At 37.9% G+C, this 15,912-nt stretch overlaps 1 protein-coding gene across 13 annotated transcripts in view; it reads left to right on the top strand.

The window, feature by feature from the left end:
* MLLT10 (MLLT10 histone lysine methyltransferase DOT1L cofactor) overlaps nt 1-15,912 on the top strand; it is a 143,538-nt gene that overhangs the window by 18,554 nt on the left and 109,072 nt on the right. For all 13 annotated transcript variants that reach the window (XR_012774147.1, XM_075492677.1, XM_075492678.1 and 10 more), the window contains one exon: nt 11,687-11,741. Coding sequence is in view for 12 of the 13 variants with exons in the window: in XM_075492677.1 (XP_075348792.1) it covers nt 11,687-11,741 (55 nt within the window). In the remaining variant the exon portion in view is untranslated. The remainder of the gene's footprint in view (nt 1-11,686; nt 11,742-15,912) is intronic.

Raw genomic sequence — 15,912 nt, 5'->3', positions numbered from 1 at the left:
ATGAAGTGGAATGCAGTACTGGCCCAGGACTGAGTCAGCACATTTGTGTGACACTACAGCTGGTCTAATAAGCCACCTGGATTTTAGTCCTGGGGAATGTGTTGAGGGGCTGTGACTCCCTATGGAGCTAGCCACATAAGATTTGAGATAGTATTCATCTGGATCTCAGCTGAATCTAGCGTAACTGGAGTCGCTGCACTTGCACACGTGTTTCTTGGAACTTGGTGCGGAGACAGAAAGACTGTCACTGCAGTCAATTTAGATCATACAGTAATTAATACTGAAGGATTCAGAGCTGTAGAAATGCAGCTATACTGTTTACCTCCAAAGCCAGTTCAGGTATGTTGTGCTTTCATAGTAATAAGTTCCTGCTAGTAATCCTGCCAGACCTGAGCTGTTCCAGCATCTGCTGCACAGATGATCCACAGGCTGAACACTTGAGGGGTTGGGTTTTTTTGGGTTTTTTTTTGTTTGTTTGTTTGGTTTTTTTAATTTTTGATATAACAATGGTTGTAGTTCTCCTCTCCAAGTTCCCTTTTTAAAAAAATCTTTCATCACATGCATCTACAAGTTTGCTATTGTGGAGTTGCTCATAAGAGTTGTATGATGTATCCATAGTTTAACATCCCACCCTCAGCGTTTATGTAGTATAAAATAACCATATCTTCGATACGCAGATAGGTTTGTGATCAGAGCTCTGACAGCTCTGGCTCAACAGGCTGCCTCCAGGGGAATGGGATCTCTGTGCCTCTGCTTAGAATCAGTTTTGCTGTGGTTATTGCACCTGTATTTGTAAACTAGAAGGCACATTGACAAATATGGTCACAATAGAGATGAACTAAACTTAATTTTAGAAGAAGAAAACTTGCTGTTTTCTTTTTTCTTCAATTTGAAATACTGGTTACCAAACTATTTGGGACTAACATACTATGTGTTCTCTTTGAAGATATCTCTTGAAATAATTCTTAAAAAAATTTTGAAATGAATGTTTTTTTAATGTGTATCCATAATTTTCCTTAAAGCACATTTTATATAAGAATATTACTTACAACTACTTTTAAGAATACTGTAACAAGTAGTAGAAAAATTGCTTTAGTTTTGAGCATACAACATAAAAACTGACCTATGTGCTTTTGTTATTTATATGGCTTTTACACAGCAGTAGAATAGTAAACTCCTAAATAAGAGAAGGAAAAGTGACTGTAAAATACAAATTGCTAGTAGTTTGGGGTTTTTTTTGTAAATGTGAGAAACTACTACTTATTAACAATATCCTCCTGCTTCCCTATTCTCCCCCCCAAAAAATACCAAACCCCAACAACACAGTCTTGTCTTTTATGAATGGCTGTGCAGTCTGGAAGGCAGTGAATGTTTGTAGCTGGATAACTGGCATAAAAAGTCTGCCTAAAGGTACTTAGGCACAGCACTTGAAACTTCTTTTATTCTGAAATGCTGTTGATTGAGTGATGTGTGTTTCTTGTCCATTACATAGGTGAGTGAGTGTTGCTTGCTTTGCATTTCATGAGTAGGAGAAAATATTTTTTCCTGTTCAGATTTTTTTTTTTATATGCAGTGATTACAGACCCATAACCTTATTGCACTGCAACTCAAAAGATGACAGAATTGCTTAGGATTGCATAGTGTCTGGTCATCAGGTTAGTAGTACAAGTGGCAGAAGGTGCTGGAGAAGTGCAGTATAGTTTCCGTGCATCTTCCTGTCCAGCTGGTGAACTGAACCTTATGCACTGAATTGTGTGCTGTGTGTATCAAATTGGGAGCGTTAATACTATTTCTGATTGTGCCGCCTTCATGCTTTTTTTTTGTGTGCTGCATTTTTCCCTGCTTGTGTGCATACTTGCTACTTGGTTTCTAAATACACAGCTGAGTTCATAAACTTATTTGAAGCACTTCATTATAGCAGAAAAGGTCTGCTAAATTTTTTTTTCAGTTTTGATTAGCTGCAGTTTACCTAAATGTACACCTTGTTTTGTGCTGTAATTTGTAATTAGATTATGCTAAATATAGATACATAGAGTATTCAGGCTTTAAAACACAGTGTAAAATGATTTCATCACTCAAGTACTACTTGATCAAAAATTTTTTAACATAGGTATCAATATCACAGGTACTTTAGTAAATGCTCTAAAGGTTTTGTGACAGAATTACTAACCAAAGTATGACTAGAGCAAAACATTTTCTGTTACAGGAATTGCCTAATTCTTATGCAGAAATGTTTTGTGCCTGTTAGGTTAATTGCTAGAATGTTAAATCACTGGCAGAAGAAGTCTCTAAAGTAAGCAAGGAGCTGCTTAACTGCAAGGAGCCTGAAAATACATGCTAACATTTTATACCTAGGAATTTTTAGGGTACATCTGTGGTACGTTGCAGGAGGACACTTAAGTGAACCATCGCATACTGTGTTTTCTTCAGCTAGATTGAATTGGGTCAGTAGCATACTTTCAGCCCGGTAACAAAAGCTTGAGTGTTTAGTTTGAAATCCAGCCAGACATGACAGGTATTTCTCATAGCCTTCTGATGCTTTCCATTAAAGATCAATGTGTGAATCTTAAACTTTGCGTGTATTTATAATTTGGATTCCTGCAACATCTAGCAGGGCTTACTAGTCTTAAATATGTAGTGGGAGATTTATGGCTTTGGACTTTGAAGTTGGAGTAGCCGGATCTTCATACATGCTGTGTGTCATCACTGTGTTATGTTGTACTCTACATTATCTCTCTTCTAGTTACCTTACATGTATTGAGTAAAAGTATGACTAAATGTCACCTGTAGTACATACTGACTGGATGGTCTTGGAAGAATGCTGATTTGCATGTTGAGTGCCTCTAATCTTCTTGTCATAGTCTGTAAATCCGTAGTAGATGTTTTTGACAGAGCTAACTGAATCTGCATATATTTTTATCTGATGCCTTGATAAAGAGAACTAGGTCGAGTCTCTTTAATTTATCCAGGTATAAAACCCAAAATGCTTCAGGTAGTCAGTCTGTTTTTCTTTTACCTGTCAACTGTCTGCTTTAAAAAAAAGTTCTCTCCTCCTCCTGGGACAGATGACTGAATAGAGATGGGGCAGAGATTTGGCAAATTTGTCAGCATCAAGAAATGATTATTTGAAGATGGAGATGACTTAATTTCTTAAGTTGTCAAGTTGCAGAACATAGCACTTTTGAAGAGAAGTACTGACAGTATGCATTCGTTTGCTCTATTAGTAGTGTCAACCAGTTGGGGATTCTTGAATGTGGCAGAAGATCTTTTGATTCCTGTTGGTTCTTCATTGTGGCTTATAAATACTGTAGTCTGGTGTGAATCATAGGTTGGAAACATTGGAACTTTAGTTTGCTTCTCTTCAGATACCTTGGTTGAAAAATTGTGTAGTTAGCTACTTGCTGATTTCTGCTTCAAATACTTGCATGGTTGCGAGCTATCATTTATAGAGCCATTTAGATCAAAATATTGAAGGTGGGTATTTTGTGGGTTTATAAGTAAGGTCTTAAAATATTGCGGGTTGAGACTACTGATAAGGTATATTGCTATCCAGCTGTAGTTTAGAAACGGATAAATAAGGAAATGTGCATTTGGTTTTGTAGATAGCAGTTTCTTCATTGGCTGGGCCATGTATTCCTATAGAAGCTTTTGGAAAAGGGGTTGTACAATTCATCCTTTTTGCTGTACTGAACAAGTGAAAAATGATGTTTTGACTCTGGCAAGTATTATAAAGCATCGGTGTAAAAATCAGAAATAAACCGTAATGGGAATTTTCAAAGTACCTAATTGGTTTTAAGGAAAAAACACCAAAGAAAAGATTAGTAAAATATCAGCGTAAAACGATTTGACATGAATAGATAGCCTAAGTTTGGTGTGAGTGGAGGTTCAGTAATTTCAGTAGCATCTGGGAATGCTTGTGAGTTTTATTGGACTTTCTGGAGGCTTCAAGGGCTGTGAGAATGATCTTCTCTGGTTAGTCTTTGTCTGTTGGCAGTATTGTTTTTTGCTTCATAGAAGATAGTTTGAAGGGGTGAACGGAAAAATGAGATGTCACTGGGTTCTGAGGGCTGGGGTGAGTTACTGCCAGCAGATGTAGACATGGTCAGTCTGGTACGCATCCTGTTGCTGAGTTTGTTTTTGTACTAACTGCCTCTGAATTCTCATCTATTGATAGAATTTATGCCAAGATCTAAATTTCCAGTACAGTGGTTTGCACCACTCTGCAAATATCTGTGGGATTTTCTTCTTCTGGTTGTCTAATCTTGCAAAAACTGTTTCTTTGTAGGCTCTAAGGCATTTGTTCTTCTGTAGATACCCTCTGATTAGCTGAACTTGAGTGAGGTTTTCTGTTAAGTATAATCTAGTTGTCTGTGGTGTAATTAGTACACTTCTATGTAAGTGTCTTTAGAGTATGGTGTCTCTTTATAGTGGGAGCTATGTTTACATTGGTTGTTCAGTACCATATTTGCCTGAATCTAACATGAACTAATCACTAAAATGACCCCAAATTTTTCCAGGTTTATTAGGGGGAAAACAGAGTTTTTCTTATTTTCAGTGGTTTCATTCTGATGTACGTATGTTGTTTTTTTTTACACTTTTTTTTTCCTGTCAAAGAAATGGACCAAAACACTAGGGGAAGAGGGACATAGAAAGAAAAGTATGAAAGGAAGATGAGAAAATGTAAGACTCATTCCTCTGGAGAAGATGGAATATTAATTTCACACCCTTTGGGGGAGAAGGAAGATAAATGGCAAAAACATTTCGAACTTAGAAGGTGATTTTTCATCAAAAAAGTGAATAAAGAACTTCAACTAGGTACATATAGGTAGGATGACGTATGTGCAGCGTTGGCATAACTGAAACTCTAGACGTGATCTGTGATCAACTTTGTATCCAGGGCTGTTTTCTAGATTACCCCCCCCCCCCCCCCCCCGAATTTTTATGTTTTTGACAGCAATGGGTGTGTGTCTGCCAGCGTTAAGTTGTTTTACATTAACTGCAATAACTACCCATATGGATTTCTTTACCCTTCTAAACCAGTTTTTTAACCCATATTAAGATACTTTGTATTATCTGAAGTAGTAGTGTATAAGACTATCTAGCATATTTGAAGTCTGTAGGATTGGGCGAGATCATCTTATATATGATAAAGAGTAGTAGATGTGACTTTTGTATGTTTCCTTCTGCTAACACCCAACGGTGAGACAAAATGGGATGGAATATTGGTGAACGTAGGTGAAGCTGTACCACAGAACTTGGGAGATGAATACCTGGACGCAATCAGCTGTGCTGCAGGCTTTGTAACTACCGATGAATGGGAGACGAGGTTGCTAAGAGCATCAGGGGCTGCCAGTTTGAAAGCCATTGATTAGAAATGAACCTTCTGATCAGCTGCTTTGCTTACCTTTGTAACTCTGTCCATGTGCTTTGGGGGAGTGTGTTGAGTTAGTGCACTTTGATATATACAGAAATACCCAGTAGCATGGCATTCTGTAAAACAGATGTATTTGGAAGCAAATTCAGAAGTAAAGCAATAAAATGACTTCTGCTTGGCAATTGACTCTATTCTCCTAGGTTAATTTTAAGAAAGTCATAAGAATTTGGTGGAGTGTGTGCAGGGTTTGTTTTCACTAAAATGTGAACTAAAACTTGCCACAAAACCATATGGATTTAACCAGTCTGCTGTTTGATTAATCATTAACAGGAGCAGCAGAATAAAATGTTTTGTATGTCAAGTTTTAACTCCTGCTGATGGAAGGATTGAAAGCAATTGAGTGTCAGGTTTCAAGAACTGTGATGCTGATTTTATGTAACTTGCTATTTTGTTATTTGTAACTTTAAGGGTCATGTATTGCAATCTCTTAAAGTTGTTCCTTTCAGTTAAATACTGTTTGTTTGCTGTTGTCAAGCAATAAGAAACAGTAATTCTGTGATCAAAATGTAGTTTGGATAATTAAACCTGTTCTGGAAGCATAGGTGTCATGCTGGGTATAGTACAGCTTGGGAGGGAAAATAAGCTTGTAAACTAAACAGTTTGTGTATATATGGCTGATGCCTGTTAAAAATCTTGGAATATATGAATGTCAGGGAAATACAAAAACAAAATTGGCCTAATAAATATGTCTGGGTCTGGGCCCAAGAAATATGTCTGTATTACTACTGAAATTAAATTACTCTGTTTCAGGTGTCGTGTATATATGGTTTTTTGGTTTTGGTTTGTTTTCCTTTTTTTGGGTGGGGGTGGTGTGGTGATGTGTGTTTTTGTTTTGGGTGGTGTGTGTTTTTTTTTTTGTGTGGTGTTTTTTTTTTTTTTTAAATCCTTGGTTGTAATTCCATACTCATGGATAGCCAGCAGAGATGATGCCACTTCCTGAACAGGGTGGTTGTATCCTTGCCCTACTCCCTATCTATGGTCCTGTTACATTTTTTAATCTGGCATTGTTGTTCATATGGCGTTACAGGAAGATGGCTCAAAGAAGCGATCTGGCTGAAAAAAAACTATTTTACTTTTAGCTTGCTGATTAGGTTTTCCATGCGGTCAAATGAATGCTCTTCCCAGAGCAAGGAAGGCAGTAGAAAGTACACAGCAGGGGATGGCCAGTGATCTTCTTTTGGCAGCAGTGCACAATTATGTTAGCTTAAAGTGAGCCTGAAGTAAAGTCAGCTGGAACTGCAGCCTAATTTCTCAGCTAACTTTTAGGAACTGTGGTCTATTTAATCTGCTGTAGATCATCTTGTGTTATTTAGGTTAACAGGTCATATTGATACACACAGTTTATTGCCTCATTGCAATGCTGGGAATTCAGTCTTGCAGGACTTTACTTGGCTGACAGTCATTATTCAGGTGAATGGTTCCATTGGCCTACCTTGGACCAGAATTCAGCAAATTACTTGTACAAGAATTCTTTGACCTTTGTTTTCCTATAACAAGAGATAGCATATAATGGATATCTGTAGATGATGCTTTACGAAACTTGCTCTAAACTTAGAGAATCCTGAGGGAGGAACAATGCTATTTTCCTATTATTCTTTTTTTCGCCTCTCCTACTTGTATAGTCTCGTTCCTATCTTTATCTTCCTTATCTACTACGTGTCTCTTGCTCTTTCTCTTTTCAACATGAATAAGGTAGTCTATTGGATTAAATCAGCTTCTCTATGCCTTTCCTCCATTTCCTATTGAAAAACTGGTTGAGTTAGTTTAACCAAGACAACTCCAGTAATTAGATTTGTCTTATGTTATCTCCTGCTGGTTAAGGTAGCTGTTAGTCCTGGTTAAAATGGAAAGGCATATTTATCTAAAACAGGGGGAGAAAACTTTGTGCCACAATGTAGTGGAGCCAAATTGGACTGTAACTAATTCAGTATAGGAAGATGGGTTTATTTAGCTCCTTCTTTACTTCTGTTATTTTGGTCTTCCGGTCTTGGAACTTTTTTCTGCTGGGTATCTTTAGTGGATACCCCCATTTTTTTTAAATTTCACTGTTCTTTATTTCTTCTTGGTTATTGCTACGTTTTTAATGATGACAGAAAAAATGTGGTTCTTTCCCCTTCTGCATGGGCCTCCCATACTTTTGTCCACTTTAGATCTCTGCTGGGTGATTTTTTTTTTTTAAAAGATTGGACCCCTCAGGAGGCATCAGACTCAGGCAGTCTCAGTTCACCTGGATGCTAAGGTTACAGGATCAGTCTTCTCTCACTTAATTAACTTGCTGTTTATGTAGCTCAGAAGTGAGTTGTGACAGTCACACTGTCAGACTATTCCAGCTGCAGAACTTTGAGACTGGTTTTGCTTTAGTCCTCTACAGGAGACCTCACAGTCCAAAGCAATTCCTGCCAAGAGTTCACCTGAATTGTCCTTGGACAGAAGCTAGATCCATGAACTTAGTCTGTTCCACCAAAGAGCTGCAAAAATGAGATGTCCATGTTACACTCTGTAAGGACAGGAAGGGAAGGGACAATGTCACTTGCTACAACTTCGGTCTTCCTTCAGCCAGTATTTGTGTCTCTTTCACTTCTCCCCTTCAAATCTAATTCAACTGGGTGTACCTACAGCACTGCATGCACTGATACCCCTCCCTGCTATAGGACTGGTGCCCTTCAGCACACCAAAGGATGTGTTTATTCTCTTGGGTCACAGTCAGCCTCTTGGGTATTCACATTTGCACTGTCTAACCTGATGATGTTTATCTGAACTGTTGATCAGTTGTAAGAGCTTGCCCTATTTATGTTGTAATATCTTGTGGGTGTCATGTCTGCCCCTGCTACCCTTTCCACCCCCCACCCCCCCAGCTTGTTTAGTAGCTCCCCACAATGTTTTTGGATGCTCAGACAATAAATCTGTGTTAGAAATCCTTTGCCAGAGCTAAGACTTAAAATGCACAACTGGAGGAGAGAGCCCTGGCATGGTCCATGTGCTCAAATACAGACCATACAGATGGTCAGATTATTCCTTACACTGTGTTGTAGAGATCAAAGCCTTATTCCATCATACGAGTTGTACGTGATGTGGCATTTAGAGAGATTCAGCTGTTTCTGTGCACTTAAACTCCAAGCTCCGTCCATAAGTAAACTGGAAGGAGGAGACACTGCATGGACAAAAACATTCAAATAAGAAATACATATATACCCAACTATCTCCTTTCCTTTCTCCTACAGCATCGTTGGAACAACATGTATTTAAACATTTTGAAAGTATCTAAGATTTTTTTTTCAGTCACTTTGCAAATTCTTAGCTGAAACTGTCACTTTTTTTTTTAATGCTATATTGCTCTAAGATTTTAGAACTAGTAATAAAGTGTTAGTTTAAAAAAAAAAAAAAGGAGAAGTTCTCTACTAGTGACTTATCTCAAGGGATGAAGCACACTGTTCCCACCTGGCAAAGCTACTGGTGTTACTATGTGGTGCATACTGAAACTTGGGAGAGTGGAAATGGGTGACAGAATCTGAGAGTGTGGAGGCTGGGAAGGAGTTAGATTCGTAACCTAGAGGGGGAAGTGGAAACCGTGACTGGTGTGTTAGCTTACTAGGGTGCTACTTTATTCCAGATTGTAGCCAGAATTCCCAGCACCGGAAGTGCTCTTTGTCATCAGAGTGCAAGTGTCTCTGCACGGTTGCCCAGCTCTAGCTCCATGAGAGCCAAGTGCAGGCATGCTGCTCCCTGCCAGCGAGAGGATACTCTGCAGAACTCCCTGTACTCAAGTTTTCTTCTGCTGTCAAAGCTCACTCTTCTATTTCAGTTTTCTGTCTTGTATCTTCTCTGACTGGTTGCAGCCAGGGCTGCAGAGGAGTAATGAGGGAAGACTTAATGGACCTGAGTCCTATTGGAGCTATGAGACAAAAAGAAATTAGTTGAAGCTGAACCCTGAAGAGACTGAATGGAGCATGCTTAACTCTTCTGCATAAAGGACTGGTTCAGTTCCTTGCTGCTCAGTGTGCTGTGATAATTTTAAATTTTTTAATTTTGTGGTAAAGTTTGCTCAAGAAGTGTGCTAATTCTTTAATTATTAATGCTGCAGTGCTGTGGTTCCGTGCCTTCAATTTTGCTGATGTAACTGATTGTGGGATTATGCTTAAATTGCATCAGTGATATGACCTGAATTAAAAATGTTAAAAATAAAAAGTTAATTTTACTCCATTTCACTGATCTGGTTTAAGGTGCAGCCCTACAGATAGTTGGGTCAGCAGCTGAGGGAGTGGTGGAGGGAGAGATTAATAAGGGAGAGGTGGAAGGAAGAAGAGAACCTCCAAAACTGGTTTTGCCACTAGTGAAAATGTATGTCAAACTTCCACAGGCTTGCAGAGGTGGGGCAAGGTAGACTACGTTAACAGTGTCCCTTGTCTCAGTGGTAGATATATCATGTCTGCCCGCTGGCCTTAAGTTGCTAGCTTGCAGCTTTGGGGTGGGAACAAACTTTATTGCACTGCCACTGTCAATACATACCAGGCTTCTTGCTTTGGGAATCTGATTCAGTGTATGGGGAATTCACTGAAATGGACCTACTGGTACTGAGTGTCTCTCAGCACCTAATATTTAATGTTTGGAAAGCTGGAGTGTTAAGATATAGCTCACATACATACTGCATATGTAGGATTTTGTTTAAAATGAACTGATCAGTTCATTTCAGTTGCAAGGAAGTCCTTATAATCTTGATGTTAAAAAAAAAATGGTGTAATGCTCCCAGTCTGCAGGCAGCTCACAGAATGATTCAGAAATTTTCAATCACTTTTATCTCTAAATTTCACCATAGGTTTAATACTGTGTGTCAGTAAATTACTGATCATTTTAGTGGGTGACTGTGAGGGAGGGATGAGTGAAGGAAAAGACAAAAAGCAGCAATCCTAAAGATTCTGCTTCCTGTGTGCAGCTGTCTATACCAATGTACTGAGCAAAAATAATTCAAGAACTTTTCTATTCTACCCTTTGTGAAAGCCTCTTTGCTGCTAATATCAATTTTCTTAGAGGTTAAGAGGACTAGATAGTCCTCAAGGTATACTTCATCCATATGAATTTCAGGAATGGAATTTCTCATTCCTCAAGTAAGTTTGGACAATCTGTTTCAGAGTCACTTCTAGCATCATAGGCTCCTTTATCTGCTGACTTGCCAGTTAGCTCGTAAGGGAGAATAGTACTGTTCAGGGAACACAGAGAAGATCTATATTGATGCCAGATGTTGTTCTCCATTTGAAGGATGTGGTGTTAAGGTTGCATCTGATGACCATATTGTTCTTCAGTTTCTTAAAAAGCTTGTTAGATTGGTATGCTTTGAGTTGTCCCTAATTTGGGAATTCATAAAAGTTTTAATAACGTGATTCCTAGGTATAGGATCTCCTATAATGGTGTTCCTTTGCATGTCATTTGGAGCGGTTGAAGTGGAATGTGTGTCAAACCTCTTCCATTTCTGTCATTTCTGAAGTTCTTTGGAATTGTTTCACACTGCTCTAGAACACTTAGAGATAAACTTGATATTAGGAACTTGATAGAGGCAGCGATAGCAGAAAGATTGTACCGTTGTGATCCTGGTGTATGTCAGAAGAATATGATGTCAAACTACATGTTTCCAGACATGCAGTCTTGGCGAATTTCAAGGATGAGTCAACTTCTGACCTCCTTTTTCTGAGACAGAAAGTGAGATTATTTTTGGTCTCTCAGGGTAAGTGAGAGTCAGCAGAGACTGTGAAGTCAGCTATAGTATGTGCACCTGTGCTAATATATCCATGGCACGTCTTTGTGATTGACCACCTTGGTGAATACAGAGATCCTAGGAGAAGGAAATATGGTAGGGAGTCTTTGGACTGTGTCCAAGATTCCTATCAAGCGAGTCTACCCCTATCAAGCGAGTTGCCTATAGGTTTTGGAGGTTTATAGTTTCCTATCAAGCGAGTTGCCTATAGTTTTTGGAAGCTTGTCTCCAGAATTCCAGGGTATGGAATCCAGGAATAAAAACTTGGAGGTAGGACTGCAAATAGCTTAAATATATCATAGTTTCAAGATCTGAAGGAGAAAGCTTCATTTGTGACAAGCTAACATTAATATTCAAGCAAAGGTTAAGGGAAAACACACCCATTCACTTTGAAAGAATGGTTGCTTCCTTAATGACAGCTAACAGTTTTGATGTGTGTGGTTTCTTTTTCAATGCTCCTATGATCATTCCATTTTTTTATTTTATTTTTGCTTTTTTTTCCCTAGAGATGTGAATTATGCCCTCATAAGGATGGTGCTTTAAAGAGAACAGATAATGGGGGTAAGTTTTATTCTTATTTTTTGTGAACTCTCTTATTTTGTATGAGGGAAATAAGACTGTGAAAAAAAATCATAGGGATCCTAAACATAAATGAAAGCACTGGCTGGTTTGGAAAGAGAACTATTTTACAGTAACCTTTATTTGTCCAATTTAGGTTGAATTTAGTTTGAGAACATCAATGATTGCTCTTAGTTTTATTTTTAGAAAGAGTTACAATGAAGGAGAAACTGCATTTTCACATAATATTTTAATGGGAAAAAAGGATAAATTTTATGTGTATTTAGTTGGAGTTTGAATGTTTATAGAAAGCTGTTGAAAGTGCACCATTCATGGAGGAAAGTGGAATTTTTATGTCTGTAGCCCAGGCTGAATGCACCAGTGCGTTTTCAAAGGAGCGTATTTACTAATACGTTCTGTAACAAAGAAGTTAGAGCTGAAAAGTTACAGTAGAGATTACCTGTCCCTTGCATCTTTCTAATTTCATAGTTCAGGTTATCATCAGTTCTGTTCCTGCTGAGTTAGAACTGCTAGAGAAAGTCTCCACTGAATATCCTGTGTTGGCTATGTTTATACTCACAGCTGGGTGATATGAATGAAAAATTTCAATTAACTTTTCAGTCACTTCTGGAATTCCTTCTTCTCTCTTTACTAGATACTTCTAAATTCATGTCCATCATCTATCTGTAAATAGCCTGGTCATTTTGATACTGAGCCCTTTCTCTTGTGGGAGGAAAAAGTATGATCGGGATTCTGGGTTTCATTTGGACACTCTATGTAAATTGTATTCTGGACATTTTATGCTGCATACGTAATATTCTAACTAATTTATATCCTAGCTTAGTGTTGACGCAGTTGATGCAGCTTTGCTGTTTCTGTTGCATTTGAGTTGCAGGAACATAGAGCCTGCTTGTGTTCGGGCTGATCTACCGTTTCCCTTGTCTACGCTTTTGCAATGTACACTATACACTCTAGCGTTCACCATGCTAGTGTCTGCTTATCTCAAACATGTTAGTGAACTTAGTGTCATTTGTGAGTGTTGGGAGATTGTATTAAGTCTGTATTGTCTGTGTGTCAGTGAAACTACCATCTTAAGCGCCAGCCCAGTACTTTAGCGTTAGAACTATTCTTTCTCTCAGACAGGTTGATACATGGCAGTGTTGAATTAATTTCTTCAGAAGTGGCAGCTGGACACTTGCTTTTTTAGGAAATAAGTAATAAGAAAGCCTCAAACCTCTTGAAATATATAGTAAAATTCGTGAAGTGTGAAGTAGATTAAGTGTTTTCTGGTTTTATACTTAAAGTGGTGTTTAGGAATGCCTTGCTATTCTGTATGGTAATTTTGAAACTTTCTTTGCATAAAATCTTAAGAACATATTTTGACAGTGTGCATCAAAGTCTGAGCATCATATTAGTTATCTCTCTTATACCTGTATTAATTGTAATTATGAATTCTTGTCTGAATGAGTTACTGTATAAGATTGAAATTATTTAAGTTTAAATAGCAAAGATGTTACACTGTACGAACAGTATTGTCCCTATTATAATTTTCATGACCAACTATTTTCATCAGTGAAAGCTTCATAGTGAAAATTTCATAGCAGATAAGTCTTAAGAATTTGTACTTCACCTTCTGGAAACATCCCTCCCTCAGTAATAGATCTTGTCTATGGTGTTGAATACAGCAAATTCCACATTATGGACCAAATGTCCTTTAAATAACAGCTTTACAGAAGGATGTGAACCTTGGAAAAAATGAACTTTAACTGGTTTTCATTTCAGAAATCTACATTCTTAACCTGAAGCTTTCCTTTCAAAGAGTTGCCTAACAAGGGATTGTGCCAGAAGAATTTCAGACTTAAGGAAATATTGTTGAAGGTCATGTAATGGGCTTGCCAGTTTAAAATTATATTTACAGTAGGTTAATACTTGGGATTTTTTTAATGCTGTTATACTATTTGTTGCCAAGGGAAATAAGAAGAAGATGCAGGTATTCCTGAAAAAACTTTGAATAAACATTTCTGATAAAACCTTGTAAGGATCCAGCTTTAGAAATTTGTAATTATGGTGTCTTTCTGTAAGTACAGAAATAATTAAGTGGTCTTAGCTTTTCAGAACAAGTGAAGAAATTACTGATTTTATGTCAGTGATATAAAGTTATGCTTCTTTCTGCCTTCTGGCAACAAGTAACTTCATCTTGTGGCCAGAAGACCAGTGCAGTTTTTGTTTTGAATATGCAGATGACTTAGCTCATACATGGTCTGCTGGTCTTGTAGTGTGGGTTTTTTTGGTTTGGTGTTTTTTTTTTTTCTTTTTTTTTCTTTTTTTGGTAACAACCTTCTGGATATTTGCTTTTTAATAATGTGAATAAATGTGTTTTGTTTGGGTGTGGAAGATGCTGTATTTTCTTTTATGTCAGTAATCTTAATGTTTTTTGGTCTACTGAGCTTTTACTATAGAGTTCCACAATTTTTTTAACCTGCAGTAAGATGCTGTTACTGCAGGGAGGGTCCTTGCTATGCATTACTTCCTCCTCCTTTGTGATAGTGCTAGCATTTAAAACTCCCTCCCCTTCTCCCCCCCCCCGCCCCGTTCATTTTCAGCTAAATGAAATCCGTTCCCTGACCCAGCTGACCATGCTAATGCTGATATAGGGGAATGACCAAGACTATTCTTTTAGTAGCAGCCTATACGTTAGCTGTCTTAAGTCATTTGCACAACTGTACCTGAAAGCCCCTAATCTTATAGCTGTTATGTAATGGTGTTATCTTGTCTTTAAGAACTCGGGGGCACTATAAGATATATATGATAAAATAGTCTGGGAATCAAACTTGTTTTTAAGTATTACTGACTGACTAGAAAATAGTAATGGTGGTGTATGGTATGGTTGTGTTGGCATGCTGTGGGGTTTTTTTTTGTCCCTGCCCCCCCCACCCCCCCAAGTGGTGTGAGGTTCGTTTGTGTGCATTCTTCCTCCTTCTCTCTCTCCTTTTACTGGCCTGTTACTGCTTATATGACTTTCTGGAGATCAGCACTTCTTTAGACTTGTTTTTTAGGTTTTATATTTCTGGTTGGAGACATCTACTGTACCTTAGTCGTGCTTATCAGTACAATTGCTGAGGGTTAATGTTGGGTTGTCCAGTATCATCTATGGCAAATACGGAATTACAGTTTTCAGTGATACCATAAATACAGCATTCTTGGAGCAGTACTGTCATGGATCTTATACAGAACTTCAAAGTGCCAGCCTGAGATTGTAAGAGAGGAGGAGCATATCGTGGACGCCAAACAAAATTTGGCCTGCTTTCTTTATCAGTATGAACTGGATTCTTGGGAAAGTTCTTGTATGTTTTCTCGGAATAATTTCCCAGCCTACAAGAATTTACACTTTAGGACTTCTTGAACCAGAGATGGTATTTTTGTGTTTAATGGAACAAGAGTCCATCACACTATTCATGCGTCACTCCTGTATAAAGAGTTAGTGTCCATAATGTTGTCTGGCAAGGCATTTTGCAGTTGATCTGTACAATGTGTCAAGATGTATGCTGGTTTGTTTTGAACCTGTTACCTCACGGTTTTATGTGATGCCACTGGCACTTGCTAAGTGATAGGAAGTGACAAAGAGCAGTTATTCTATGTTCACCTTTTCAATACTCTTTCTGGCTTTATAGACCTCTGTTATATTCTTCTTCTGTTTCCTTTTCAAGATGAAGGAGCACAGACTGGGCATTTCTTGTATAGAAAGTGGATCATCCCCTTTTCCCTTCTCTGTATGTCTTCCAAATGATACATAATCCATACCAGAGCTGAATGTGAAATTTTAGAGAAGCAAATCTACTGTACGTGATGCCATGGAATCTCTAGACTGCAAAATGATTACAGTATGGTTTAGTGTTCCCTAACATAGACTATGAATGTAATTATGGGTCACCATTTTTTGGTACAAATTTTTCTCATTAATTACATAATACTTTCACTAGTCTAAACATTCATACTACCTCAAGACTAGGACAGACCCTGAAATTGGAATGAAAGTTTTGATTTTAGCAAGGCTTTTGCCTGATGAATGTTCTTAAAATTGAGTGCACTGTTTTCTGCATCTGCTCTGAAAACAGAAGACATGGATAATTTATATTTTTGAGGCATTAACTATTTTTACAGCCATAGTTAACCA

The sequence above is a fragment of the Mycteria americana genome, chromosome 2 (assembly GCF_035582795.1).
Source record: "Mycteria americana isolate JAX WOST 10 ecotype Jacksonville Zoo and Gardens chromosome 2, USCA_MyAme_1.0, whole genome shotgun sequence".
NCBI lineage: Eukaryota > Metazoa > Chordata > Aves > Ciconiiformes > Ciconiidae > Mycteria > Mycteria americana.
This window is presented reverse-complemented; position numbering and strand designations above follow the sequence as displayed.